At 53.3% G+C, this 27,814-nt stretch overlaps 1 protein-coding gene across 4 annotated transcripts; it reads right to left on the bottom strand.

Annotated features, from left to right (window-relative positions):
- Positions 1–3,312: 3,312 nt before the first annotated feature.
- INAVA (innate immunity activator) lies at positions 3,313–27,301 on the bottom strand. 4 transcript variants are annotated; one of them, XM_030929813.1, is made up of 10 exons: positions 27,105–27,301; positions 20,350–20,498; positions 19,244–19,368; positions 18,618–18,734; positions 17,680–17,902; positions 10,996–11,049; positions 9,951–10,161; positions 9,499–9,672; positions 6,896–7,580; positions 3,313–5,488 (listed from the first exon to the last, which is right to left on the bottom strand). In XM_030929813.1, exons 1-10 carry the CDS (start codon positions 27,263–27,265, stop codon positions 5,396–5,398), a joined length of 1,992 nt encoding a protein of 663 aa, XP_030785673.1. In that variant the 5' UTR covers positions 27,266–27,301; the 3' UTR covers positions 3,313–5,395. The 4 variants fall into 4 exon arrangements, with proteins under 4 accessions (XP_030785673.1, XP_030785684.1, XP_030785688.1 ...); XM_030929824.1 differs by having other exon boundaries at positions 9,499–9,669; XM_030929828.1 differs by having other exon boundaries at positions 20,350–20,413; positions 27,105–27,184.
- Positions 27,302–27,814: the final 513 nt, after the last annotated feature.

The raw sequence follows: 27,814 nt of genomic DNA, 5'->3' as shown, positions 1-27,814 counted from the left end.
CAGGGAAGAAAAGAGACAATAATCTTTGCTGTCATAGAGCTTCTTACACACCAGGGAGTTCCTTCACAGGAACTACCCTTATAAAAGAATTTTTATTTTGTATTTGCCCATATAGGTTTGTATATACACAGAAGTCAAAGAAAATCTCATTGAATTTGAGTGGGCTTGAAGGACGTGAACGTCAAGCCATTTATATATCTGGCGAGAGAGCATTCTAAGCCAAGGCAATAGCAAATGTGAAGGCCCAGAGGCAGGATCATGCCTGGAAAGCTTGAGGAACAGCAAGGAAGCCTGGGTGCCTGGAGTGGGAGGAGCAGGGAGGAGTGGTGGGAAGTGAATGTAAAGTACTAATTAATGGGGCAGATCATGAGGGAATCATAGCTTATTGTAAAGACAATTGGCTTTGGGGACAGGAGCCCCGAGCAGGTTTTGAATAAAAGTGGTCTGACTTTGATTAACAACAGCACTCTGGCTGTTCAGTTGAGAATAGATCAGGAGTAGAGGTGGAGAATGGCATGGGGTGTGGGCAGAAGCAAGAGACCAACTGGGAGGTTGTGACAATAATCCAGAGGTGAGATGGTGGTTCACACCAAGGGATGTGGTTAGAAATGAATGATCAGATTCTGTATCCATGTTGAAGGTAGAACCAATAGGAATAGTTGATGGCTAGACGTGCGTATGAGAGACAGAAGTCAAGAATTTTGACCTTGATACACTAGAAAGATTGAGTTCCCATTAATTGATGTGGGAGAACAGAACAGATTTGCCTTTGGGAATAAAGTTAAGAGTTCAGTTTGGAATATATTAATTTTGAGATGTCTACTAGGCATCAAAGTGGAGATATCAATAGGCACTTGGATATAAGAGCCTGGAATTCCAGAATTGCAGATCTGGACTGCAGATACCAATCTGGGAATTGTTGGCATGTAGATGTTATCTAAAGATTTCTCTGCCTGGGTGCAGTGGCTCATGCCTGTAATCCTAGCACTTTGGTAGGCCAAAGTAGGAGAATCCCTTAAGCCCAGAAGTTTAAGAACAGCATGGGCAACATAGTGAGACCACATCTCTACAAATAACCAAGAATTCGCTGGACATGGTGGCACGCACCTGTACTCCCAGCTACTTGGGAGGCTGAGGTGGGAGGACTGCTTGAGTCCAGGAGGTCAAGGATGCAGAGAGGTATGATGGTGCCACTGCATTCTAGCCTGGGTGACAGAATGAGACCATGTCTCAAAAGAAAAAAAATATATATATACACATAGATAGAGAGAAAGAGAGAGAGAGAGAGCCCTCTGGCTCTCCTGAACAGCTGTCAGCTACAGGAGGTGTCACTCAAATTCTCAGGCAATGTCTTGTTCCTGGCCCAGCTCCAGGCTTCTCAGGGAGGCAGGCATGCAGAGACTAGAGCTGTGACAGGGGTAGCCAGAAGTGGGCAGATGTGTGCCCATTAGGTACACCTCAAGCGAGGGCTTGGGCAATCATCACCACTTCTGAGCACCCGCAGTTGAGATACAGGACCAACTAACTGCTCACCCGGTAAGTGGGACTTCCAAGAGACTTGTAATGTCGATGGCTCAAAGGTTACTCTCTTTGATTTTCGCTTGTTAGAACTCGGATTCATCTGTACGCTTGGGGCAGCAGCCTGCAGCTTGCGAGGAGAACAGTGGGCAGGCCAGGCGTGAGATAGTCCTTCCTAGGGATGCAGCTGTCTGCACTCACTCCAGGGGGAAGCTGCAGGAGGCAGACCTGCCCTTTTACCACGAAAGGAATTGGCTGAGTAGGGCCAGTGCTGGGTCCCAGGGTCAGCTTCCCATTTCCTCCCCATGGGAAGATTCGGGACCCTCTGAAGGGCCTTGGTCCCTCTTGATTTGCCTAGGAGTCTTCCATTCTTGGATCTTCCAGCATACAGAATCTCAGACTCACAGGTGAGCTCCTGGGTCACAGTGGCCATCCCTGTGCCTCCAGGCCAAATTGCCTCTAGGAGTCTTGCTGCTAAAATCCCGAGGTCCCCTCTTCCCAGAGGCTTCTGTCCCCACTCCCTAATTCATAACTTTCCTTCGGCCCTATGGTAGGGGAGCTAAGAGCCCCCACATGTCTGCCCCTCCCAGACATGGCCCAGGGAAGCCTGCTCCTGGACCGGGAAGAAACTGCTGCGCAACCTGCTTCTCTCACGGCCCTGCACTTGGGTCCCCGAACGGGCGCGTCCCATCGCTCACTGCCTTAAAGGGCCTTGCTCTGCCCCTGTGTGCGTCTCTTTTGTATCCCTTCTCTTAGCTGGTCTCTGTCCTGTTTTTGGGAGCTGCCGTTCGGACAGGCCATCCCCTGGGAACTTGCTCACCCTCAGTTTTCCCTGGGCCTAACTCACCATCGTCTAAAATACAGAATCCAGCGCCCCATTCCCCACAAATAATAAGTCGAAGCGCTCAGGTCTGAGATCAGGATACCCGACAACTTCTCCAGAGACCCTGGAGCCGTCTCTCCTCCCCTACCTTCCCCCAGAATGGAGTGCCCCAGACCCCTGAGGCCCACAGATCCCCGCGGCCCCAAGGGCTGCATCCAGGCAGGGCTGGAGGCTCCCCTTCTGCAGCGAGGGCCGGGGCCCTGCCCCGCCCCTTCCTTGGCGGTGGAGGGAACAGGCGGGAAGGGGGAACCCTTTACCTGACACGCCGGCGCCTCAGGCCGGCGCCTCAGGTCCGGGCACAGCCTCTCCAGAGGGCGCTGTGCTCCGGGGCCCTGGAGCGGCCCCTGCAGGGCAGACACGGAAGTGTCCAAGGTGGCGCTCCCCACCAGGCCGCAGCGGGACCCCATGCAGCGGGCGGGGGGCTGAGAGCCCCGCCTCCTCACCACCCCAAGGAGGGGCCCCAGTCTTCCAGGTATGGGGAAGAGGCTGTTTCTCATGAGCCTGGGCTCCGGGCAGTCAAAGCTCCAGGAATGGCTTGGAGGCGCTGAGCCATCCATCTCTACCCTCTGCCTGGCCACTCCCCTGTCCTTCTTGGGGAAGTGACTCCCAGAGGACAGCTCCTCAAACTGAAGAGGAGGCCGTAAGGAGCTTTGACAGCGGTTGTGCTGGCTTCCACCCTGCCCCGGAAGCAGAGAATCTGAGAGCCTGCCTCTACCAGGTAACCCATCACACCAGCTCCCCAGGGACCTGGTCAGCCCAGCTGGAGGGGCCGGGCAACTCAGTCACCTTGGCGGGCAGCCCAAGGGGCCGGGCTCAGCCTCTGCTCAGGAAACCTGGCGCGCGCACACACACACACCAAAATAAAAATAAAATAATAATAATAATAATAATAATAATCCCTCGTCCCCAGCTCAGCCAATCACAAAAAAACAGACTTTATTGAAGTATTTAGCACTAAACCCCACACAATTCCAGCTCTGTAGGTGAGGACACAGCCACTTGGCAATGGCACCAGGTGTTATACAGGACCAATAAGTTAATGTAAAGGACGCTTAGGTGTGGAAGGCCAGTGCTCAGCCATCTCCTGGTTCAGACCAAGGCGCTCTGGGCTCCAGTTAGAACACTGAGAGACCAGGGAAACCAACATGCCCTGGGGAAAGGGGCTTAGAGACAAACCAGAAAAGCACAACATCCAAGCAGGGTATTCACACATGAGGGGCAGAGTAGGCCCAAAAGGTAGGGGTTGCTGATGCGGTAAGAGCACAGTGAGAGAAATGCCAGGTGCATCCCTTCAGCCTCCTGCGTCCTCCCACAGGTTCCTTTGATGGGCCATCCTGGGTCTTCCCTTGGCACCCTTATGCAATCAGCTACACCGTTTTCTTTCCAGTAGGAAGAACTGTGCCTCTTTTAGATCAGACACCAGAGGTTGAACCTTCCGCTATACTCACAGTCTGTTCCAGTCCAGGTAACATAGGAGCAGAGTTCTGCACAGGTAAAGTCAGAACTTAGCTCTCCCTACCTCTCCTAGCCTCAACTCAGTTGCTTTCTCATTGAAGCAGGTCCCCTGACCTGGAAGCAAAGAAGGCCCTAGGATGAGAACCCAGGGATGGCTGGGTGGTCCCTGCCGCTGCAGCTGGGACAAATAATGAATGCCCTCAAAGAAAATTCAGCATCTCATCAGTCCTTGGGAGTAAGTACGTCCATGTTGGTATAAATAAGCACCTTCTCAGAGCAGAGGCATAGCTGGTGGGGGCAGTAGGGACTGTGACTCCCTCCCCCAACCAGAACATGCCACAAAAGTGGTGCCTTTCCAAAACCACTTGTAAAGTATTGGTTTTCGGGACTACGATGAAAAAATGTTAGAAGGGCCAGGTGCGGTGGCTCATGCCCGTAATCTCAGCACTTTGAGAGGCCAATGCGGGCAGATCACTTGAGGTCAGGAGTTTGAGACCAGCCTGACCAACATGATGAAACCCCATCTCTACTAAAAATACAAAAATTAGTCAGGCGTGGTGGCGCTTGCCTGTAATCCCAGCTACTTGGAAGGCTGAGGCAGGAGACTTGCTCAAACCCAGGAGACGGGGGTTCCAGTGAGCCGAAATCTTGCCACTGCATTTCAGCCTGGGTGACAGAGTGAGACTCCATCTCAAAAACAAACAAACAAAATGTTAGAAGGAGCAATGGGGCTGCAAGCCCTTGAGATGCCCAGGGGTGGCTGTCAAAAGGTGGCCACTAACCACCAGCATGGACCAGTTCCCCGCCGGACTCCCTGAGGCTACAAACCATGATGCCACTGACTCAACGCTCAGAGGTCTAGGAGCCCACAGGGCATAGACAGGGTATAGTGACTGGGTCCCTAAAGAGGATTTATGGGATCAGGAAAATAGGAGAGTCTAGCAAGACAATACACCACCAGGATATACTGACCTTTGACCTACCACTTGGTGTGTGCATCACAGAGCACATTAGAAAAGGGGAAAGGATTCTCCCCCATCCCAGGCTGGGGTACTCAGAGACCTGGGAAATGGGGGAGAGTCATGTGCATGACTCTCATGTACCATGTATGTACCATGTCCAGCCTCCAGCAATAGTGGGACAGGAGGGCCAGGGGCAGTTCCCCAGGGAAGTTCTTAGAACCAGAGCACAGAGCATTGGAGAACTCCCAAGGTGGCCCACTCTGCTTCACTCATCCCCTGCCACTTGTCTTGCATAAGGAGATAGAGGCTGTCAGTCAGACAGGCAAGGCCTTAAGTCCAGTAGGCTAAATTCTGGGGGATAAAGCATAATCATATCACAGGGGTCTTGAGGACAATCCACATATATAAATCCTTAGGTCAGGGCTTCTGAAAAAAGTCGTGTAAAAAAAAACATAAAAGGTCTCAGCTCCAGGTCATCGGCCTGCGATGGGGATGGGGGAGCTGAAGAGGCACTCAGGGGTAGGGGGTCTCAGCCCAGCCCCTCTATGAAACAGTCTTTCCAGCATGGGGTGCAGAGTTACACCTGGCTGATGATCTCTCCTTTCTCAGGTACAAAGACTTGCACAGGGGCCCCGTCAGGCGATCTCCGCAGCACACACACTGTGGGCACCTGCCAGGGTCAGGAAGAAAGGAGAGGTGGGTAAATGAACCAGACCGAAAAGCGGGGACTGCAGGCGCAGTTACACCATCCTTATCCCTTAGGGACACTGACCAGCAGAAGCAGCAGCAGCAGCAGTGCAGCAGCAGGCCCTGGCACTCAGCTCTTTCCTCCCAGGAGGCTCTCTGTCCTTCAGAGACCCCCTTTACACATTTTCCTCCAGGTTCCTTTGGGGTGTGACAGGCACCCTGACCTCCTCCTCCCCCACCTTTCCTGGGCTCACTTCTCATCACCCTCCCTGTCTGGCAGGTTGGGATGGGCTGGGTCTATCCGGCCAAGGACAGGCCCAAGCGCGCAGGAAGGGAAAAGCACGTCAGCTGGAGGGCGTGGCCTGGGACTAGGGCCAGGGTGCTGCCAGGCCCAGGATGCCAGCTGCAGTCCAAAGAACCGTGAGTGGGGGAGGGACACGCAGCTGGGCCTGCTGGGAACCTGGGGTCTCAAAGAAGCAGCTTGTTGGTAACTTCTGGAGCACATCCCCTGCAGAGCCCTCCGTACCAGGGAGAAAGAATAAAGAAAGGATTCCTGTGTGTGGCTCCCCACTTCCAGAATGAAGAAATAGGGGCCAAGAAAACCAAGGCTGCCACCCTACCCGGTATCAGGGTGCTCTATCCTATATACTACCCTCCAGCCTGCTCCCTGGCCTCTGTGGCCCCAGATGATAGTATCACATATCTAGTGCTTACCATGCATTGCTGTAATCATTTCAGCCTCTTGGCAGCCCTATGAGACAGGTACTCTACTACTACCATTTCACAGGGGAGGAGACACTAGGTCCAAAGGGATTAAGTCATTTGCCCAATCATACAGCTCGTAAGTGGCAGAACTGGGATTTGAACCTGGTTGTCTAGCTTGAGGATCGGTGCTCTTAACTCTGATGCCACTCTTCTTCTCGGCTTGGTGGGGAGGAGTGTCAGGGAGGATGCTGATGCCCAGAAAATCACAGGTTCTGGCTTCTGCAACACACTTCCTACTCTCCCTTTGTCCCAGACCTTCAAATGGAAGTTTGAGGGGCTGATTTGGACTAGACCTTTGATCATGAAGAAGCTTATCTGCTTTGTGGATCATCATTTAGGGAGGGAAAAAGTCTCAGCTATTTTCGGGATCATCTCCACCAGTGTATACGCTTTTGAGCTAGACATGGCAGGCAAAATTAGGAGGTGCCCCAGGGAAGCCAAGAGTGCCTTCCAAAGCCAAGAGGAAATGATTTTTTGGCCTGTTCTTCCTAGCTGGGGTTTGATTACCCGGCCACTAGGTTGCTGCTTTGATGCCTCTCTACCCTTGAACATGCTAGAATTGTAGCCCCTCCCCAGCAAGACAGCCCTCCTGCCTGGCCCCGGGGTCCCTCCGGAGCAGCCGTACCTGTGCCCGGGGTCCCAGGGCTCGCCCGAAGCCCTCTCTCCCGAGGGGCAGGCTCCTGACCCGGAATGCTCCTTGGCGGTCCAGTGAGTGGGGGCGGGTGCTCCGGAGCCGTGCACGCTCGTGCCACCACTTGAGCTCCTCGGACACGGCGGCCTTACTGAGCCCCCGGCCTGCCGGGCTGTCCTTCAGGGAGGGCGTCCGCACAATGCGGCTGCGGGAGGGCACCAGCCGCTGGTAGCGCAGGGGAGTGCCCTCCTCCTCGTAGGCGGGGCCCGGGGCTGCGCGGCACAGCTCCCACTCGCCAGGCGGCAGGGGGCTCTCAGCCACCACCACGTACCGCCCCGCCGGGAAATAGCCAGGTGGCAGCAGTAGCTTGGGGTGGTGGGCGACCAGCTCTCTGCTGCCGGCTGGGCCCCAGGCCCCGCGGTGACGATGGGTCTTCGGAGGGGAGAGAGGCTGCAGAAAGGAGATGTCAGGGCTGCTGCTGCCCGGTGAGGTGGGATGGGAGATGCTGGAGATGTCAGAGCCACTGTCTTCTGAGCAGGAGTGGCAGGTGGCGTGGGGCAGCGGGGGCTTGGTCGTGGGAAAGCAGGACTCTGGCACTGTCACCGTGTAGTGAGTGGGGCGGCGGCGGGGAAAGGCGCTGCGACCTCGGCCCTCAGGACCCGCCCGGAAGGAATCCACCCTGAAGAGGGAAAGAGGCATTCTGAGTGTGGGGGTCAGAAACTCTCCACTGGGGTTGGGATGGGAGGTGGAATTAACACAGGTGAATCCTGCTCTACCTCAAGGCCCAAGCATGGCCCTCCTGCAAGGGTCTTAGGTCAAACCTCTCAAAGCAAACCAACAAACCCTCTGCTGGGCTGTGTGGGTGCAACACATTCCCTCACTGTGTGCAAATGTGTACCTGCTGCATTCACAAGCTTGTGATTCATGTAAAGTGTGCTACATCAAGTAGCACATTAAGTACTCTTTTAAAAATACTACAGTAAGTACTTTCAGCTTAGGTACACCGTGTCCAGTGGCAGATCATCCACAGCATCTGTTTGGTAGGCACTGCCAGGTACCTGACTTGAACGTGTAAAAGCTGTCATGTGGTACCCAGAGCAGTTACATGCAGCCCAGGACTGGCAGGGGCTGAAATCCAGCCTTTGCTTCACTCTGCTAATGCACCCAGGTATGGGGCTGTGTCCCGCTTTTCCTAATTTGCACAAAGGCATGGTTTGTAAAATGGCCCTTGTAGCATGTAAAATATAAAATCTATTGCTTTGTGGTGGCGGATGCCTGTAATCCTAGCTACTCAGGAGGTTGAGGCAGGAGAATCACTTGAACCCGAGAGGCGGAGGTTGCAGTGAGCCAAGATTGCGCCACTGTACTCCAGCCTGGACGACAGAGCAAGACTCCGCCTCAAAAAACAAATTAAAAACTAAATAAAATCCATTGCTTTACTTGAGAGCAGTTGTCCCAAGCTGCCCCCAGTTCAGTGCTGCCTGACCAGCAAATTTAAGCTGACGGAGAATTCAGCAATGCTTTCATGGTGTCCCAGTCCCCCCACGGTATGGCCAATACTGCCTGTCAACACTTAACCATTTAAACTATTACCAAGTAGCAGATGACTTAGAAAGTAACATACAATCAATTATCATTATTTGCAGATTCATTATTTGTAATTTTTCTAGTTGCTAAACTTTATTTTTAACCCCCAAAGCAATATACACAGTGCTTTCATGGTCATTCTTGGACACTGCAGAAGAGTGACAAATTTGAGTCTCTTTAAGTTTCAGTTGAGGTTAAACGAGGCCATGTTCTGCCCTCATGTTTCAGTTCTCATGCTGTAAGCACACAGTGTCCTTTTTGTGGCATATTTATGTAGTGTGTGTGTTTTTGCTTTGATTGGTGATTCTGCTGTTTAAAATGGCCCCAGATACAGTGCTGAAGTGCTATCTACTGTTCCTCCCTAAGGCATACTGGGAAAAGGCTATGGTGTGCCTTATGGAGAAAATATGTGTGCTAGGTAAGGTTCATCCGGGTATGAGTTAGAGTGCTGTTGGCCATGAGTTAATGGATCAACAACCCATATTAAGTAAGGTGTCCTTAAGCAGAAACTCACATAACACAAGGTTATATATTAATCAGTTGATGCCAAATGTGACCAAAGGCTCACAGGAACCTAACCCTATATTTCCCCAGGGGAAATACAGTATTTGCTAATTCAGGATTTGCGTCAATTTTTCTTTATAGAACATAACTACCACAAATAATGAGAATCAACTGTGCGTCAATTGAAAAAGTGAATTGCCTATTGTCAGTGACCAATAATTACTAGCACGAGGAAACATGGCAAGGGTAGAAATTTTGAATCAAGTTATGCAAAAAGACAAAACTAGAGTCTTTGGAAGAAAACAACTTGCTTCATGGATGGCCTTTGGCTTTGCGGGTTGCAATGTAGTCTCTGTCAAGAGACGCCCCAAGAAGAGACCCTAAGAGAAGCCAAGGCACTAGCCATGTGTCACCCAGCATTGTCCCACCTGTGTCCTGGGAGCTCCCACCCTCCAACGATAAGCTCTGAGTGGGTTCCCCATCTCTCTGGGGAAGCTGTCTCTTACCTCAGAGACTGCGACTGGCCCCTCCTCCCCTGCATCTCAGGGGTGGCTGGGGCACTGGTGCGGCCCTGCCACTGGCCAGGAATACCACGGATGGGAACCATGTGGTAGGAGGCAGGCTCCAGAAGCCACAGGCTAGAGGCACTGGGCCCATCCTGTGGTGTGGTGGCTGGGCTGCTGCAAAAGGATTAGAGACAGGTCAGTGGCAGGAATGCCTCCATTCAGGAGCTCAAGAGGTGCAGAAGAATGGGGATGCAGTGGAAGGGGCTCCCAAAGTTAGTGGGGCAAACTGCCAGCACCCTTGGGGATCTGCCAAGGCTCATGCTTCCATCCCTGCTGCCGGAGCTCTCTCCTCCACCTTTCCACTCTTCCATCCACCCAGCCTATGGCCGTCCCCAGCACAGCTCCCACCAACTCCCAGCCCTCCCCTTCTCCCTTCCCTCCCTGATCCTGACCTGGATTCGCTCCAGGGCTCAGAAGATTTCCTGGGCTTCTCATAGGGGTGGTCCAGGCTGGTCTCCTTCCAGGGGCTGTTCTGGACTGGAGCCCGTTCCGGGCCCCCAGGCTCAGGTTCTGTTGGCTGCAGACCCTCAAGGGTTTGGGGTGGGAGAGGCCGAGAAGGTGGGGCTGGGGACTCTGGAGGAGGTTTTGGCACTTGGGATTCCTCTGCAGGAGTAAAAGAAACCTGGTAAGGCCAGAGGCTGGGGGAACCGGCCCAACAAGAACCTCCACAAACCATAGCCCATGCCTCCCTCTCCCTCCCATGCTGGCTTGTGCGGCTGCTCCAGGCCATGGCTCCAGCCCTAGATGCTCAAACATGTTTTCTTCTTTGAGACTTACTCCTTCCCACACAGCACTATTTTATGTCTTCCTCCTTCAAGAAGACTCCCGGGTTGACTCTCTTGGGCTTACAGTGCTCCACTTTCTAACCTTTATTCCTGGTACCATGTCTGTAGTTATCTTTTGTTTACCTATTTCTCTTGTTCCTGCCATGCCCATATGGCCTATTTCCTTATTGGCTTGGGCACTCCCCTGGGCAGGACTGTAACAGCTTCTCGATCCACCTTGACCCTGGCATCCTCATGGTTTGTACACAGGGTTCTTAATCTATAGACTTGTGTTTCCTCCCCCAGTGCTCCCTTCTTTTCAAAAACGGCAATGATTGTGGGCAGATTGCTCTTTGGCTCTGACTGGTGCATCTTGAAATCAAATCCCAAAGTGAAGGAGGGACATCTGGGGTTGATCAGTTCTCTTGGAGTTCACCTTTCCTTTCCCTGTAAAAATAGTGAGCTTCCAGAATGGAAGATCAGCACATTCCCCACCTTCAACTGAGCATGTGCAAAGGCACATGGAAATCGACATGAGGTCCAAGCGGAAAACCTAAGCCTGGCACCCTAGCCTTCACTCCCACTTAAATTCTATACCAGAAAACTACCCAAACCCCATGGTCTTGCAGTAGGAGTCCAGCCTTGACAACAGGCCCCCAAACGTCCTTCTTACCTTCCTCCAGGAGGAGCCCATCTGACAGGGAGCTGTCATCAGAGACACTGAGCTCTGGGAAAGACAAAGGGGAGAGAAGAGAAGGAAGTGAAGAAATGAACAAACAGATATGAGTAACCAGCGGTGCTGAGCAGCTCAGGCCTGATCACTCCCCCAGGACAGCATCCGTTATGAGGAAATACCCACTGTTTGCTAAATACACATTGGGAGTGAATTTTTTTTTTTTTTTTTCAGAGACAGGGTCTTACCCTGTTGACCAGGCTGGAGTACAGTGGTGTGATCATGGCTCACTGCAGCCTTGACCTCCCAGGCTCAAGAGATCCTCCTACCTCAGCCTCACAAGTAGCTGAGAACACAGGGGCATGCCAGCACATCCAGCTAAATTATTTCATTTTTTGTAGAGAAGAGGTATTGTTGTCTTGCCCAGGCTGGTCTTGAACTCCTAGGCTCAAGTGATCATCCTGCCTTGGCCTCCCAAAGTGCTGGGATTATAGGTGTGAGCCACTGCACCTGGCCTGGCTATAAACTTATTACATGGAAGTAGAAAAAAATAGAAGGCACAGGCTAGGAGACAGGAAACCAGATTTTAATCCTGACTCTGATATTAGCTCTGCAACCTTGAATAAACCATTTCAATGCTATAGACCTCAGTTTCCCCACCTGTCAAAAAAAACAAAAAGGGTGTCCTCTGGCAGGGCTTATTGGCAGTGGAAAGGAAAGACAAAGAGTCATTTTATTAGCCCTTGGGATAAAAAGAATTTCATGGCCAGGTGTGGTGGTTCATGCCTGTAATCCCAGCATTTTAGGAGGCCAAGGCAGTGGATGGCTTAAGCCCAGGAGTTCAAGACCCGCCTGGGCAAGATGGTGAAATCTGGTCTCTACAAGAAATACGAGAAGTAGCTAGGCATGATGGTGAGTGCCTGTAGTCCCAGCTACTCGGGAAGGTGAGATGGGAAGATCACTTGAGCCTGGGAGGTTGAGGCTGCAGTGAGCCGTGATCACACCACCGCACTCCAGCCTGGGAAACAGAGTGAGACCCTGTCTCAAATTTAAAAGAGGGAATTTCACTCTAATTTGTGTATAATCATCTCACATCACAAATACAATTCAAAGATCCCAATGTGAGACCTGCTGCATTACCAACAACAAGAGCAACGCAAGATAGGAATTTGAATTTAAGATAAGGTCTGGCCAGCTGGCCTCACGGAAGGTTCTTCAGTTGGTAATCTGGCAAGTCGCCTGAAGGTAATGTAGTGTGACTTTTCTGCATGGTATAGCAGCACTTGTTACCTAGGAAATCAGAGGGAACTCATTTTTGCTATTGCCCTTGAACAAACTTAAGCCTTCAGATTTTTTTTTTTTTTTTTTTTTGAGATGGAGTCTTATTCTGTCACCTAGGCTGGAGTGCAGTGGCGTGATCTCGACTCACTGCAAACTCTGCCTCCCAGGATCAGGCGATTCTCCTGCCTCAGCCTCCCGAGTAGCTGGGATTATAGGCACCCACCACTATGGCTGGCTAATTTTTGTATTTTTAGTAGAGACAGGGTTTTACCAGGTTGGCCAGGCTGGTCTCGAACTCCTGACCTCAGGTGATCCACCCGCCTCGACCTCCCAAAGTGCTGGGATTACAGGCATGAGCCACCACACCCGGTCAAGCCTTCAGATCTTAAGAATAAGCCTGAAGTGACCTGGATGGAACTAACGAAACTTTTGCAACTATGTTTGAGAATGAAGATGAGGAAAAAGTAATAATTGCTAATGTTTCTACTGTGCCAATACATTTCTAAATACAGCACTTTATATATATTAATTCAGGTAATTCTCATAACAACCACGTAAGGCAGATGTTATCATCTGCAAGTGACAGTTGAGGAAACCACGTCTCAGAGGAGTTGAGTAACGTGGTTTAGGTTGTACATTCAACAAAGCTGGTTGAGTCAGAATTCACACCCAGACAGTCTGACTGGAGTCTGCTCTTAACCACAACCCTTTATGGGCTCTCCCCTATGAGCCTGCATCTCAAATGCATGAGCATTACACAGGAAGTTTAAAGAAAAGTAAAAAGTTCCAACCATCTTGAAAGCCCTTACAACAGGGGTTAGCAAACTATGGCCCAGGGGCCAAATCCAGTTCAATGGCTGCTTTTATAAATAAAGGTTTGTTGGAACACTGCTATGAATTTGTTTATGTAATGTCTGGCTTTTTTAGCACTGAAGTAGCAGAGTTGAACAATTGTGATAAAGACCAAACAGCCCACAAAGCCTAAAATACGTGTTATCTGGTTCTTTATGGAAAAGTTTGTTAACCTTTGCTCCACAACTTTTTTTTTTCTTTAAAGACGGGGTGTTACGATGTTGCCTAGGCTGGAATGCAGTGGCCCAATCACAGCTCATTGCAGCCTTGACCTCCTGAGCTCAATCAGTCTCCCACCTCAGACTCCTGAGTAGCTGGGACTACACGTGTCCACAATCATGCCTATCCAATTTTTAAATTTTAATTATTTGTAGAGACAGGGTCTCCCTATATGGTCCAGGCAGGTCTCACACTCTTGCGCTCAAGAGATCCTCCTGCTTGGCCTCCCAAAGTGCTGAGATTACAGGCTTAAGCCACCATGCCCAGCCTGCTCCACAATTTAATGAAAAAATCTTTATCCAGAGCAGGTGTTAGATTTGCAGGACACACGGTGCCAGAAGCTGGGCCTGACTCTTGAGTAGACAGCCAGCCCATGCTTTGCTTGGCTCACAAGTAGCCTTTGCTTTAGGGTTCAGTTAAAGAGACACCCTCTTACTGAATTCTGGTCTCTTGCCTTTGATCTTTTATAAAAACCTTAGGAATAAAGATTTTTATTGGGCCAGGCGCACTTGTAATCCCAGCTACTCCAGAGGCTGAGGCAGGAGGATTGCTTAAGACCAGGAGTTTGAGACCAGCCTGGGCAATAAAGCAAGATCCCATCTCTAAAATAGTTTTTGTTTTGTTTTGTTTTAATTTGCTGGGTGTGGTGGCACATGACTGCAGTCCCAGCTCCTAGAGGCTGAGGAAGGAGGATCACTTGAGCCCAGGAGTTCAAGGCTGCAGTGAAGTATGATCACACCACTGCACTCCAGCCTGAACAACAGAACAAGACCCTATCTCTAAAACGATTTAAAAAAAAGATTCAGGTTTCTGAGAGCTGCTCACTATCTCACCCACTGTCCCAACCTCTGCCCCGCAGCAGCATCACAGGACACCCCAGGTGGAGGGGTAACAGTGGAGATTATACTCAAAAACGCTGAGCCTCCTCCAAGGCTGTGCTGTCCAACAGTTGCCACTAGCCGCATGTAGCTATTTTCATTAAAACTAAATAAAGTCAGTTCCTCAGTCACACTAGGCAGAGTTCAAATGCTCCATAGCCACATGCAGCGAATGGCTACTGTATTGGACAGCACAGATACGGAACATTTCCATCATCTCAGAAATGCTATGAGAAGCCAGGTGCAGTGGCTCACACCTGTAATCTCCCCACCTGGGAGGCCGAGGCGGGAGAATCCCTTGAGGTCAGGAGGTCGAGACTAGCTTGGACAATTTGGCGAAACCCCATCTCTACTAAAAATACAAAAATTAGCTTGGCGTGGTGGTGGCGCGCATCTGCAGTCCCAGCTTCTTAGGGGGCTGAGGCAGGAGAATCGCTTGAACCCAGGAGGCGGAGCTTGCAGTGAGCTGAGTTGGCTCCACCGCACTCCAGCCTGGGTGACAGAGCAAGACTCTGTCTCAAAAAAAAAGAAAAGAAAAGAAAAGAAAAAAAAAGGAATGCTACGAGGATGTTGCTAATGGCTGGTGTTGTTGATCAACAAATGCATCAGAGCACCTATTACACTGCACAGGTGGGTGCCAGGTGGCCCTCATGGGCTTCACCCTAGTAAATGAGCTCAATACCTGACTGCTCCCTGCCACTGCGGAGTATGGCTGATGACTCTCACTTAGCACAGTTACTTTCCCAAACTGAATTACCCTTGTATGGAGCCCAAAGGGGCAGGGTGGTTTTTTGTTTGGGTTTTTGGTTTGTTTGCTTTTTTCACCTTTTTTTTTTTTTTTGAGACAGGGTTTCGCTCTTGTCGCCCAGGCTGGAGTGCAATGTTGCCATCTCAGCTCACCGCAACCTCTGCCTCCTGGGTTCAAGTGATTCTCCTGCCTCAGCCTCTCAAGTAGCTGGGATTACAGGCATGTGCCACCATGCCTGGCTAATTTTGTATTATTAGTAGAGATGGGGTTTCTCCATGTTGGCCAGACTGGTCTCGAACTCCCGACCTCAAGTGATCCACCCGCCTCGGCCTCCCAAAGTGCTGAGATTACAGGTGTGAGCCACTGTACCTGGCCTCCTTTTTTTTTTTGAGACGAAGTCTCACTCTGTCGCCAGGCTGGAGTGCAGTGGCACGATCTCGGCTCACTGCAATCTCTACCTCCCGGGTTCAAGCGATTCTCCTGGCTCAGCCTCCTGAGTAGCTGGGACTACAGCCATGCGCCACCATGCCCGACTCATTTTTGTATTTTTAGTAGAGATGGGGTTTTACTATGTTGGCCAGGCTGGTCTTGAACTCCTAACCTCATGATCCACCCACCTCGGCCTCCAAAAGTGTTGGGATTACAGGCATGAGCCATTGTGCCCGGCCTTCCCTTTTAATTCAAAACACCTCAGCTACTAATAATTCTGCTTTACTTTCTCCTTTCTAGAAGGGCTCAGATGGGCAGAGGAGCCACAAAACAGAAATTACTTGTCTAGAACTGATCCCTTCTGTGCTCTCACGACAGGACTTTAGATGCCAGGGCCTGAAGTTGGCGAGTGGGGTCTTGATTCCTGATGCGGGAAAGTCAGCAGCTGCACCAGCTGTCTCCTCTCCACAGCTCTGTCTTCACCTGGACTGAGTGCTCCAAGTTTTCAGAATCTCATCCTCCTGCCTTCTACAGAGCCCCAGCCAGTCCTGGCCTGCTCCTGACTCCCAGCAAGAAGCATTATGGGTCACAATGGCAGCATCAGGGTGACACTCCCTTGCCACCCATCATGGGCAGAAGCTCCCAGCAATGGCAGCACCGGTGGGTAGGGGAGGCTGCTGGGCAGTGTGAGGTTGCAGCGGGGAGCAGGAGGCACTGCAACCAACTGGCACGTTTCACCACTCTGACCTCTGCCTGCAAGCACAGAGCAAGCTGGCCCTTAGGGGCTTCCATGCCCAAATCAGCAGCTACCTTTCAAGGCTGCTGTCAAGTCCTGGGGTCCCTGCTGAGGGTGGAGTAAGGATTTAGAATTTGTCTTTCATTAGAGCCTCAGAGACTGGGAATGTTGTTCTGCGGCCAAGCCAGAACCACTGGAACCAGACGGAGGTCTGGCCATTTTCCCTGGGTCAGCCCCACTGTCTTCTGAGTTTGCTGGGTTAACTGTCACATGGAGGCACCTCCTCTTTATCACCTACTCTTGGCTGTGGGAGGTGACCTGGGTGGTGTCTGGTCACGCACTTTCTACCCTAAATTAGAGGCCATGGATGGGAGCAGGGACTTCTGAGACCTGTGCTGAGATAACCCCCTGCCTGAGGCATGGGCCACAGGGCACAGGGACTAGCAAGGGCCTTCCAACTTCCCCATGACTGCTCCCAGGCTGAGGAGTACTCTTGGCAAAAAGCCAACACGATATGCAGGGATGGGAGCCTGAGAATGTGAGTGAAGGCTGAGACCTCTGAATCCAATTCTATTGCAGGGCCACTGCCTCATTCCCTCTTGGTTCCCTCTGAGGCAGCCGGGGAGGTCTGGGCCCCATGTGAGAGACTAGGGGGCAGAGCTGAGTCATGGGCCCACTGCGGTGGGGCTTGGAATGGAGAGCTGCAAGTCCTGACCTGATAGGCTAGTCCTGGGTCAGGACAAAGGAAAGCAGTCACACTTAAGGGCTCAGAACCACCTGTTGGAAGCTAACCTGGGCTGGACACACTGATGTGATGTGGCGGGCCCTGGGCATCATCAACTCACTAGGTGCCCCCACAGCCACCAGTCTCTGGGCCAAGGAGCTCAGGGATTGAACTACAGACACAAGGAGGGCAGACAACAGCCATGGAAGGATCCCACCCTTGACCAGGGTGGCTGTAGATACTTAAGGGGCTGTGGGGTGTGGCACCAGTGCTGCTGGATTTCAACCTGAACATCTTCTAAGTAGCTGTGGACCCCTGAAACAATTCAGCAATCAGTAACACAAAGCAGTGGTCAATCCCTTTGCTGCCTAACTCAGGCCAGGGGACTACACATCAACTCAAAGCCTCGGGCTCACGTGAGCCTCACACTACCCTGACCCAGAGAAGCCATCACCCAGTGGGCCTGGAGGGCAGCGGGACCAGCCTGGGCTACCCAGTTGAATGCAACTTGGATTCAGCTCAGGGTCAGCTGAGAAGTATCTCTGTGTAGGAAGTCTCTTGAAGGGAGTGCATTTTGAGGAGGGTACGGAAGGAGAGAGTAGGGTGTTTTCTAAGTAGACGGAGGAGAGGACCTCACAGGATATGGAAGACTTGCTGAAGTTACAGAGAATTAGGATGGGGTGGAGCTGAACCCGAGAATCAGCTTTACCCAGCTGGAGCCGAATGCAAAGGCAGTGGCACGGGGCTGTGCGCCCACCATCCCTCAAAAGCTCGTTTAAGGAGCATGGCCCAAGGGCCCTGGGGGCAGCCGGCTCACCTCGGCCCAGGGGGAGAGCAGCAGCCGGAGGTGGTTCGCTGTTGCGCCGCCGCTCGACCAGGCAGCGCTGGAGCTCCTGCAACTTCTTCTCCTCCTGCAGCATGGAGTGCTTCCGCTGCCGCCGAGCCTGCCTGCTGAGATTCTCCTCCAGGCACAGCCGACGGGCTGCCTCTGTGATCTGCAGCTGCAGGGCCAGCTGGCGCTCCAGGCTGCTTAGGGGGTCCTGAGAGAGGGGGCAGGAGTGAGGCTAGACAGAGGCAGGGAGATTGAGGGCCCAGAGGGTAGAGAGTGGCCCTGACACAGTGCTCTAGGTCCCAGTCCTAAGCCCTGAAGACAGAAGAGAGGCAGACAGCAGCACCAATGGACGGACGTGGAGCAGAGGGTGGAGGGGTGGGAGGAGCTGAAAAGCAAACTTGTCAGCCTGAAAAGCTGGCATTGGCACCCACCCACCAACCTGCCTGCTGAACCGGGCAGGGTGGGAACCCAAGTGGGACACTTTCACTCCTGACCCCAAAGGGTGGGGCAGGCTGGCCCATGGGAAACTGCTGCCATTGATGCCACGGGGAAAGGGCACCCAGGGCCTGACTGCCCCCACCTCCTCCTAAGAAAGGAGGACAGCCGTAGGGGCCAGAGTAACCTGTCTGAGCAGGCTATTGCCGCTGGGTTGGTGGCTGGCGCTCTTAACTGATCTTCTGCCCACTGGGGCCAAACCCAGTGTCCTCCCTTGAGCTCCCAGCTTGCGGTTCCATGGTGGCGCCCCTTCTCCACGGCCGTTTGGGCTACATATTCATGGTGCCCCTCGCCAACATGCAGCCAAGCACCCTCACTGGGTGTGAAGGGGTGGAAGGGAACCTGCCAGGGTACTGGGCTAAGGTGTGGCGTCTCAGTGATCAGCTTTGGGGATCGAGGGGTACTGGCAGCTTCCTGAGGTTCCTCACCTCTCTGTGCAAGGCCCAGTCATCCAGTTTGTAAGCTGCTCCGATCCTGCGGCGAACCTTGGGGGCCTTTTCCCCTGGTTTGAGGGGATACTCCACTGGCAAGGTGCCCGTCAGCTCCTAGGGAGGAAGCAGAGTCAAGCCAGGCCCCCTGCACAGCCTTGGCCACTGGCCCCTGCACTGCAAGTACCTGCCTTCCACAGAGGCCCTGTTGGGACCACCTTCCACCCTCCTCCCCCATCCCATCCTCCACGCTGTCTCTCCTGTCTTCAGACCCACCCTGCACCCCTCCCCTTTCCCTTCAGACCTCCTCTGATCACTTCCTCCAGAGCTACACCGACCCAGGTTACAGCACTCATATGCACTTATGTCTACGCAGTCCCTCTGCAGCCCCTGATGAGCTTTGTTCTCTGTGCCTGGGCCCCCGCCTGGGTCTGACTCTTCTCCATCCAGCGCAAGGTCTAAACACTGTGTCATGGGGACTCTGGGCCCCAGCCCCCAGCCCCCAGCCTGATGTCCAGAATTCCCTCAAGAATGGGGCTCCCTCTCCCCAGCTCCCGCATCCCCAAACATGGCTCCACAGCCCCTCAGATGAACGCCATGCTTGTGTGTGCTGGCTGGGGCCTCACCGCCTCCCGCAGGCAGAGTCTCCTCAGCTCCTCCAGGCAGGCCTCCAGCCTCGCCTCCAGGGCCCTCTGCTGCTTGTGCACTGCATGGGCCAGTTCCTTCATTGGGGAAACTGGGCTGTCAGGGCCTGCAAGGGTCGGGGGCACATGCTCAGGGAGGCTGAAGGTGGAAGCCTCCTCTGTTACTTGTTGACCACCCCTAGGGGAGCACACATGCACACACACACACATCTCATGCCTGCCCACAAATTGCAGGCTGCCTGCTGTGGCCTGTGTCACAGCCGCAAAACATCATGTCTCTTGGCTGCACAAATGTTACAGCTCAGAAGGGAGGGTCGTCCTACCAGGTTGACCTACAGTAGGGGCAGTGCAAGGGAGGGAGTTCTGCCCATGCAGTCCTCTCCCCACTCCTCCTCCCTTCTCCTTCCTCTTTTCCTTCTTCCTCTCTCTCTCTCTCTCTCCCTCTCCCCACTACCCGTCTCTCTTGCACACACACAAAAGCCTCTTATTTCTTGTCCTCTGTCAAAACTAGGCCAGACTAGGCCCACAGGTCTGGCCAAACAGAGAGGCAAGACCTTCACATTGGCCAGATGATATATTTTTTTTTGAGATGGAGTCTTGCCCTGTTGCCCAGGCTGGAGTGCAATGCTGTGATCTCGGTTCACTGCAACCTCCACCTCCCAGGTTCAAGCTATTCTCCTGCCTCAGCCTCCCAAGTAGCTGGGACTATGTGGTAGCCAGGATGGTCTCGATCTCCTGACCTTGTGATCCACCCACCTTGGCCTCCCAAAGTGCTGGGATTACAGGCATGAGCCACCGTGCCTGGCTGAGATTTTTCAGCTTCTCAACTGTGGCTAAAGTTGAACACTGCAGATTCCTCTTCCAGATAGAACCAAAACTCCAAGCCAGTTTTCTCCAGGGAGGAAAACTCCACATGTCCCTGAGGCTGCAGCCCTTCCAGAACCTCCCCCTCCTCCCGGCAGAGGCCTCTCCCTCCCCTTCCTCTCAGCCCTTGGGAGTCTCAGCTGGGCCAGCCCTAGTGCCTGGGGACTCAGAACTCAGGAGTCAGGGCCGGGGACCAGGGCAGGGGGATTTCCCTGAACACTCACCAGACTGCAGGATGATGCCGCTGTCGGTGTCACTGACCTCATCCTTACTCTCCATGGTGGATTTCTGGAAGGAGAAGGCACAGAGCAGGGAGGGGGGATACCGTGACCAGCCTGGGCCAGGATGTGCAGGTAGCCTGGAGTTTCCCCAGCTTTAAAGAGAAAAGAGAACAATAACAAAAAAGCTAGATATGAACCATCTTGGTTACAAAAAGCTTAATAGATGCTTAAGAGCAGGGGAGTGGGAGGGCTGTGCTTCAGGAACCATCTAGGGTGGGAGATTCTGGCACTGGGGGTGCTGCCAGAGAGAAGGGACTGTGGGCCTCACCAGCAAACCCTGTTCTCAGTGGACACTCAGGGGCCCGGCCTAGCTCCCCTCTGGGCCAAAGTCCTTTAGGCCTAAGGAGGTTGACAACTGTGGTAGCCACAAGAGCCACCTGACTGGGGAGAAAGGCAAGAAGGAAAAGAGCAGAGACAGGATAAAAAGGAGGGGGACAAAGAAATGGGATGGGATGACAAAGAAAGGAGGAAGGGGGCCCAGCATGGGGGCTCACACCTGTAATCCCAGCATTTCTGGAGACCAAGGCGGAAGGAGTGCTTGAGGCCAGGAGTTCAAGACTAGCCTGGACAACTTAGACCCCATCTCTCCAAAAATGAAAATTAGCTGGGCATGGTGGTGTGCACCTGTAGTCCCAGCTACTCAGGAGACTAAGGCAGGAGGATTGCCTGAGCCTGGAGAAGTCAAGGCTGCAGTGAGCCGTGTTTGCGCCATTGCTCTCCAGCCTGGACAACAGAGACCCTGTCTCCAAAAAATAAGAAAGGAGGAAGGGGAAGACGTCTTTATGGGACACAGCTATCCTCAACCCAGGAACCCAGGAGGTGTGAGGCATGTCCTACTGCCCCAGTGGCCGAGGGCGCTTCAAGAAGTGGGCAGGAACATGGCCAAGGCCCTGGTCTGGGACCTCCAAAGCCCAGGATGCCTGCTCTCTGAATTGGCGCCCTAGACTCTGAATTTCACATCTACAGACATGTGCAGCCACTGTATGCCACAGAGCTGTCCCAAAGCCCTCAAACAACTTTCAAGCCATCAATTGCTCCTAAGAGACCCTTGAAGGGGAATCAGCCTGGATCCCCTACACCCCACAGCCAGGGGAGACCCAGGGCTGTGTCTGTCAGGGTTGTCAAGAGTTGACACATAGGGGGTGAGCAGTGACTAGAGCAGAAGCTGCGCAAGGACAGAAAGGAGATCACCTGCTCCTCTGCCTGCTTCGGGGTGGAGAACACTCGGGTGGTACAGGTGCCATCCCATTGTGTTGGCTCAGCTAGGGAGCAGTCACCCAGATAACACCTGTGCCCGCCCCCTCTCCCTCCTCACCAACCCACACCCCTGGTTGGGGTCCCAGCTGGTCAGGGCCTGGCAGCTGCTGGCTGCAGCAGGGGTGGGAGGGGTAGGCAGAGCCCGTGCAGGCGGTTGGTCTGGAAAGAGAGCCCAGCCACCTCCTCACTGAGTCAGCCCATTGAGCAAGAGTCCAAAAGTCCTTCCGAGTTTCTGTCTGGAGCCTATCCTGCCTCCTCAGAGCGCGGGGCCGCAGGGTGGGGGAGGCGAGCTCCACCCCTCTGCAGGCAGCCAACAGGACAGAAAAGTCGGCCGGAAAGCTGGTAACAAAGCAAGGCCAACAGAGAGGGGACTGCTGTCAGCCAGGTCCCCAGTGATATGTCTCCACCCATCAAGATGATAAGAGCAGGACGATCAAGAACTTTTATAGACCTACATAAACAACACAGCAACTACAGGCAGCAGCAATCAAACACAAAGCCCTAAAAGCAGCATGTACCTTGCACTTTGGAATTTCAATTATTCAAGGAAGTCTAGAGAATGCATGAGAGAATTATTTTTTTTTTAAGTTTATGGGAGGCCTTTGCAAACAGGCCAAAGTTCTGAAAGATTGGCCATATATTCTGGGACCCCACCCAGCAGAGTACTTAGGATGACTATTAGCTCTGCACTGTCCATCTGTCCCAAACTCTATCCCTCATAGAGATAAGAACAGGACAGAGGAGCAGGCAGCTCACCCCCACCCCTTCCCACTCATCCTAGCCATCCTCCCACCTTCCCCAGAAGCCAAGGGCAGGATGCAGCCAGAGCTAGGAAGCAAGGTGGTCTCAGCTAGCATGCTGAGTGTGTCTGCTTTGGACAGAGGAGGAAGTAATGTGGGAGGGGAAGCCATTAATTAGTCACGCTTGCTAATGAATTATTAACCACTAAGTAGTTGCCTTGGAAAGTTGGGCCAACTCAGGCCCTGCTTCTCAGGGGCTCTGAGACTGTTGCAGAGGAGCGGGGACTTACAGGGACAGTGGCGTACCTTAGCACGCCTCCTGTCTCCGCCAGCTGTCCCTTCTCCCAGCTCAGCCCAGCCTCTCACTGCCAGCGTCAAAGGGGAGGCACTGATCTTCCCGGTGGCCCCAGGCTGATGCTGGGTGCTCTCTGGGATGACTTGCCGCCCCAAGTAGAGCAAAGAGAACAGCGTCAGAAGCCCATAGCCCGGTTGTGGAATCAAGGCTTGGTTCTGCTGGGTCTGTGCTACCTTGGGAAAGTCACCAGGCCTCCCTGGGCTTCCTTTCCTCCTGTGCACAATAAAGACTGCATAGTGTCTAAGGCCTTTCCAGGTCCCCGGTCTGAATCTCGACCTCTTGGTCAATGTCAGGCCAAGAAGGAAACCACACAGCCATGTAGCAGACCCCCACATCTGCCTCTGCCGAGGCCGCCCTCCACAGCTGTAGGGAACCTGCCCTAGAGTCCACAGGTGAGAGCGAGGGCACCACCCCCTCCCAGGAGGCTATGAGTCTTAAGTGTCTAAGGCATTGCTTTTAGATAAAGGCAGTTCAGGTAACATCCCACCCCCTCCCCAACACAGGGATCCCTCCTGGGCCTCTTCAAGCCCCAGTACTGGGCCCTAAAAAGCAGCCACCTGGCTGAACAATGTCCCCAGAAAAAGGCAGAGGAGACCAGAAGGGGCCCAGAGGGAGGGAGGGAGGTAAACTCCAGAGCACCTTCCCTCAGGCTGGGCCATGGGGGATCCTCCTCTATCCCAAGTGTGTCCCCCAAAGCCAGGTCTTGGGCCGGCCTGTCCCAGCTCACCTCTGCTTGCCCTCCCTCTGGTGGAAACTAAGGCCTGGGCAACCACAGGTACAGGCTCCTGTCCAAGCCCACCAACACCCCTCTGTCATCCCTACACCCCAGACATAGGCTGGCAGGGGTGGGGGTTGGAGGGGGTGATGGTCACTGCTTGGGCTCCTCCGCTCCCAGGCCAGCCTGCTCTCAGTCCCAAAGACCCATTCCACCTACCCCGCCCTCACCTGCTTCTGGGCTTTTGTCCAGGAGATTGAGAAACAGCCCCTACTTCCAGTCAGGGGGCGCAGGGCCCTTGCATGTCGCCTCAGGGTCTCCCAAGCCACAAGCCTGTGCTCTCTCTCCAGCAGACGGGGCTGCTGGCCATCTGTCTCGGCTCACCTGCCTGCCTTGCCGTCCCTCCCAGGCTGCCGGGCCAGGGGAACCAGGTTACTTGTTATGACTTGAGTCAGAGGGGAGGAGCAGGTGAGCAAGTCCTTCCCTGAACTAATCCCGTGCAACTGGTGCCGGCAGGCAGCTCCTGGGCCTCTGCACTTCCGGGGGGCAGGAAGGTAGCAGGGAAAAAGGGGCTCCCATGGAGGAATCCCCAAAGAAGGCAACAACAAGGGTCATGTCTTCATGGCCTCAAGAGACCCTAGTACAACGTTCCGAGGTGAGGCACCTGCGTGCTCTCCTGTCCTGACCCTGGCTCTCCCTGCCTTCCTTTGACCTCAGTTTCTCTTTCCAGAAATCGAGGCCTGTTAAGCCCCCCAGAAGCAGGGTGAGATGTTCACTGTCCACTGAGAAAACAAGTAGGACATTTACAAACTGACAGGGATGGGTCATTGCTCTTCCCCATATACCGAAATGGAGACCAAGGCCTGGATTTTATCTCTACCGGGTGAGGATTTTAAAACCTCAGGCAAGGCAGCTGGAATTCCAATATGCAGAAGTTCTAGAATCCTAGAGAGGGAGGATCAGGCTGTTCTTTTTATCCCAGACATTTTTCCCCAGGGGTATCAAGGCCATCACTTCTCTGTTTATTATTACATCCATCTCCCAGCAACGCATGTTCATGGGGCACTGACAGGCACTGACCTGAGCCCAAGTCCTGTTCCCTACTCCACAGGAGGTCCACTGTGACCCCAGACCCTAAGCCCACTCCCCAAATGCAAGGAACCAGAGACCAAAATGGAACTTATTTCCTACAGAAAAATAAGCCTCAAGGTCTCCCCTGAGGAGAGACCTCCCGACCCCCAAGCAAATGGGAAACTGGAATCTAGCCTATTTCACAGAGGGAAGCAGAACTAAGGCTGACTGTTGCCTGTCCCTAGCAGGCTGCACCCCTCAAGTCTTCATCTTACCACCTCCCTTTCCCCCCACTCTCTGATCTTCCCACCATTCCCCCCACCCAGATTCCAGTGCCTCAATATATGTCTGGATTGCTTCCGCTCCCCCAGACCCTAAAGAGCCCTGTCCCTCATTCCCCACTCCCCACCCCCGAGTGCAGAGAAGACAGAGGAAGTTTGCTTTCACCAGGCATCTCCTGTGGAGCGGAACTCATGGGACTGGAGTCCGCCAGCATCCCCCACTGCTCCGGTACACACACCCAGCACACCTTCACATTCCTGTACACACCCTCTTTCCAAACAATGCTAGCCCCAGAGTGCTCCAGGCTGACCACCTCATTTTCTGCCCAGGCTGAGGCTGAGGGGCCCTAACAGGGGACAGTTCCTCCTCCCCCCACCCCAAGCACCCCATGGGGAGCTTGTTCTCTGGATCTCCCAAAGAGCCTGCAGTCCTGCCCTTCCCCAGTCCTCCATGACACACAGTCCCTCCCCATAGAGGCTTGGCACTTTCTTACAAAGTCAAACAGAGAGGGGTTAACTCTGGGCATAAGCGGCCCTTCCTCCACCTTGCCCACCCCCAGCTCCAGGTGGGGGTTGGTGGAAGTTTCTAGAATTGGCTCACAGTTCACATTTCTTAATGCATAAAATAAAATTAAGAAGATCACTAAAAAAGTCAATTATATGAAATAAAGTTCTAAAAATATAAAAACATAGCAATATATATGCTTCTTTATTAACATTAAGCAGGGTCTAGCAGTGGGTAATTTCATACAAGGGCTGAGTGTAAACAATATTTCAAGATAGCTGTGACTACAATGTGAAACTGTGAAATCTATTAATGGCAAAGTCACAGGTACTGCCAATGCTACCGTGATTTGTTGTCTTCACAACTAAAGGTGATGTTAAAATCTGTTAAAGTTTGGTGAAAAACAATATCTTTTTTTTCCTCACCTAGTTTACAAACCCTCTGAATTCTATCTACAGATGCCTAATGCCAATGAACCCAGTTAAGAATCCCTGCCCTCAGGTAATCCACCATCTCTGACTTCAGAGGAGGTTAGTGCAGATGCTCAATCTGTTTGCATTGATCCTTTGGAATTCTCAAAAACGCTTTGCTCCCCCAAATTCACACTCAATATTTCCCAACCCTGCAGAATCTGAGGTTTGGAAGGGAGCTAGCAAACCAAACTTCCTGCCAAGAATCCCAGGGAGCCATCCTTGGAGCTCTCTGATAGCCATGTCATTCAATTCAAAATACCAATGGGGGAGGTGGGCACTCCAGAGGCCAGCTGGGAATCCGATACAGCTCCCCCCACTCCAGCCAGGCTGGGGAGTCAGGGGACTGATGCCCCAGCCCCAAACCCTAGTACCCAAACCCTAGAGCACCATCCAGACCACCAGTTGGTGAGGAAGTGGTATTTCCTTGCAAAACATTATAGTAGTTGGAATCTGATCTTTGCAGACAAGAGCCCTTCCCCAGGGAAGGGAAACTGGACCTCTTTAGTGTTTTCATTTCCTAAGGACAAGTCCCGAATCAGAAAACTCTTCCCCAGCGCGGTAGCCATCCACTCTCCATTTTTTTTTTTTTAAAGTTCCTTCTTCTAGCGTCTTCTGATAACACCAGATTGGAAGTTCTTTAAAGCAAGGGCCTGATCCTACCATCTTCACATCCCCAACAGCCCCCAGCAAAGTAGTCTCAGGCACTGCTAAAAATCTTACTTCATGAATTAAGGAATCAATGGCCAGCGCTAGAGCCAACAGTGAAAAAAGGAAGTAGTGAAATAGCCCGGGACCCTCCAGGCAAGAAGGGTGGGAGATGGTTCCTTCACTGTTTTCTTACTTGCATCTGCTCCCTGCTCACTAGGAAAGGTGTTCGCCTCCACTAAGCAAAGGTGGAGTGGGCTGGGACAGGGGAACTCCAAGCCAGACTGGAATGCGCCCTGAAATGAGACCTCTAGGCTTTCTCTAAAAAGCCCCTTTGTCCTGTCCACCCTGCTCCCCTCCCCCACCGCGCCCTCCACATCCAGGCTGGCCCGACTTTGCTCCTTTTGTTTGGCTGCTTTCTGGCTTCCCGGAACCTGGCCAGGAAGATCCACAGGCACGAAGAAGGTCGACGGAGAAAGGTTGAGGGGCTGGGAGGGTGCATTTTTGGTAGGAACTCAGAATTCCTGCCCCCTTGATAAAATACCCCATTCCCTGTAGGCACCCTCCCTCCGCTAAGGCTGAAGACCATGGGTTCAGGGGCCCGATCCCCCGCCCCAGTTCACCCGCGCTGGGTGCCCCGAAGTTTTCCCGCTTACCTGTCCCATGGAGCTCTGGCGCCGCCCGCCTGCCCCTGCGCCCTCCGCTCCAGCCTCGCAGCTTCAGGACCTGTTTGTCCAGGCCATCTTCCCTCCCCGCGAGCCTGCCCGCGGCCTGCCCTCCCCGGAGGTATTTCATTTAACTTTGGCATTTGCAGCATCCCAAATGTTAAAGATCCCAAGACATCTGTCCCCTGGGGCATACCAAGGCCCAGAGGAAAGAGGGGAAGACGCAAGAAGGGACTGGAGAGTCCAATCCAAGAGTCGGGACGGGGCCGCATACGGGAGTTACGAGGTACCCGCAGGGGTGCGCGAGCTGCGGGAGCAGCCGCTCGAGGGGCGAGGCTGTCCCCTTTGCCCCGCTTTCGGACGCCCGCGCGGCGGGACACCCCCGGCGCCGCCAGTTTCCGCAGCCCAGGCGGGACGAGGCTTCTCTCTTGGTCCCAGTGCCGCCTTTCATTCGCGCGCTCTGGCCTGGCTGGGGCCAGTTTTCATTCCTGAAGACCCCCGAGTGGAAGAATGAAAGGAGCCTGCAGAAGGGCGCTCCTCCGACCCTGTCCTCCCCGCAGGCGCCCTACCCCTCGCTGTGCCGCGCTGCGGGCGGCGGATCCCGGGTGTGTGGGTCGCGCGGGGATGGCCGCTCCTCCCCGGCCCCGGCCCACTCCCACTCCTCCCGCCGGGGCCGTTGGCTGAACTCGGGCTGGCTCTGA

This window comes from Rhinopithecus roxellana, chromosome 1 (assembly GCF_007565055.1).
Source record: "Rhinopithecus roxellana isolate Shanxi Qingling chromosome 1, ASM756505v1, whole genome shotgun sequence".
NCBI classification, from domain to species: domain Eukaryota; kingdom Metazoa; phylum Chordata; class Mammalia; order Primates; family Cercopithecidae; genus Rhinopithecus; species Rhinopithecus roxellana.
The sequence above is the reverse complement of the archived record's forward strand: the minus strand, read 5'-3'. Positions and strand labels throughout refer to the sequence as shown.

Excerpts from the sequence above, each read along its gene's own strand:
- INAVA (XM_030929813.1), bottom strand. The coding sequence starts at position 27,265 with ATGCTGCAAATGCCAAAGTTAAATGAAATACCTCCGGGGAGGGCAGGC. Across the intron at positions 18,735-19,243 it reads GACTCTGCCTGCGGGAGGCG|GAGCTGACGGGCACCTTGCC; the intron begins GTGAGGCCCCAG and ends CTTCCTCCCTAG. Across the intron at positions 17,903-18,617 it reads ACTGGGCCTTGCACAGAGAG|GACCCCCTAAGCAGCCTGGA; the intron begins GTGAGGAACCTC and ends CCCCTCTCTCAG.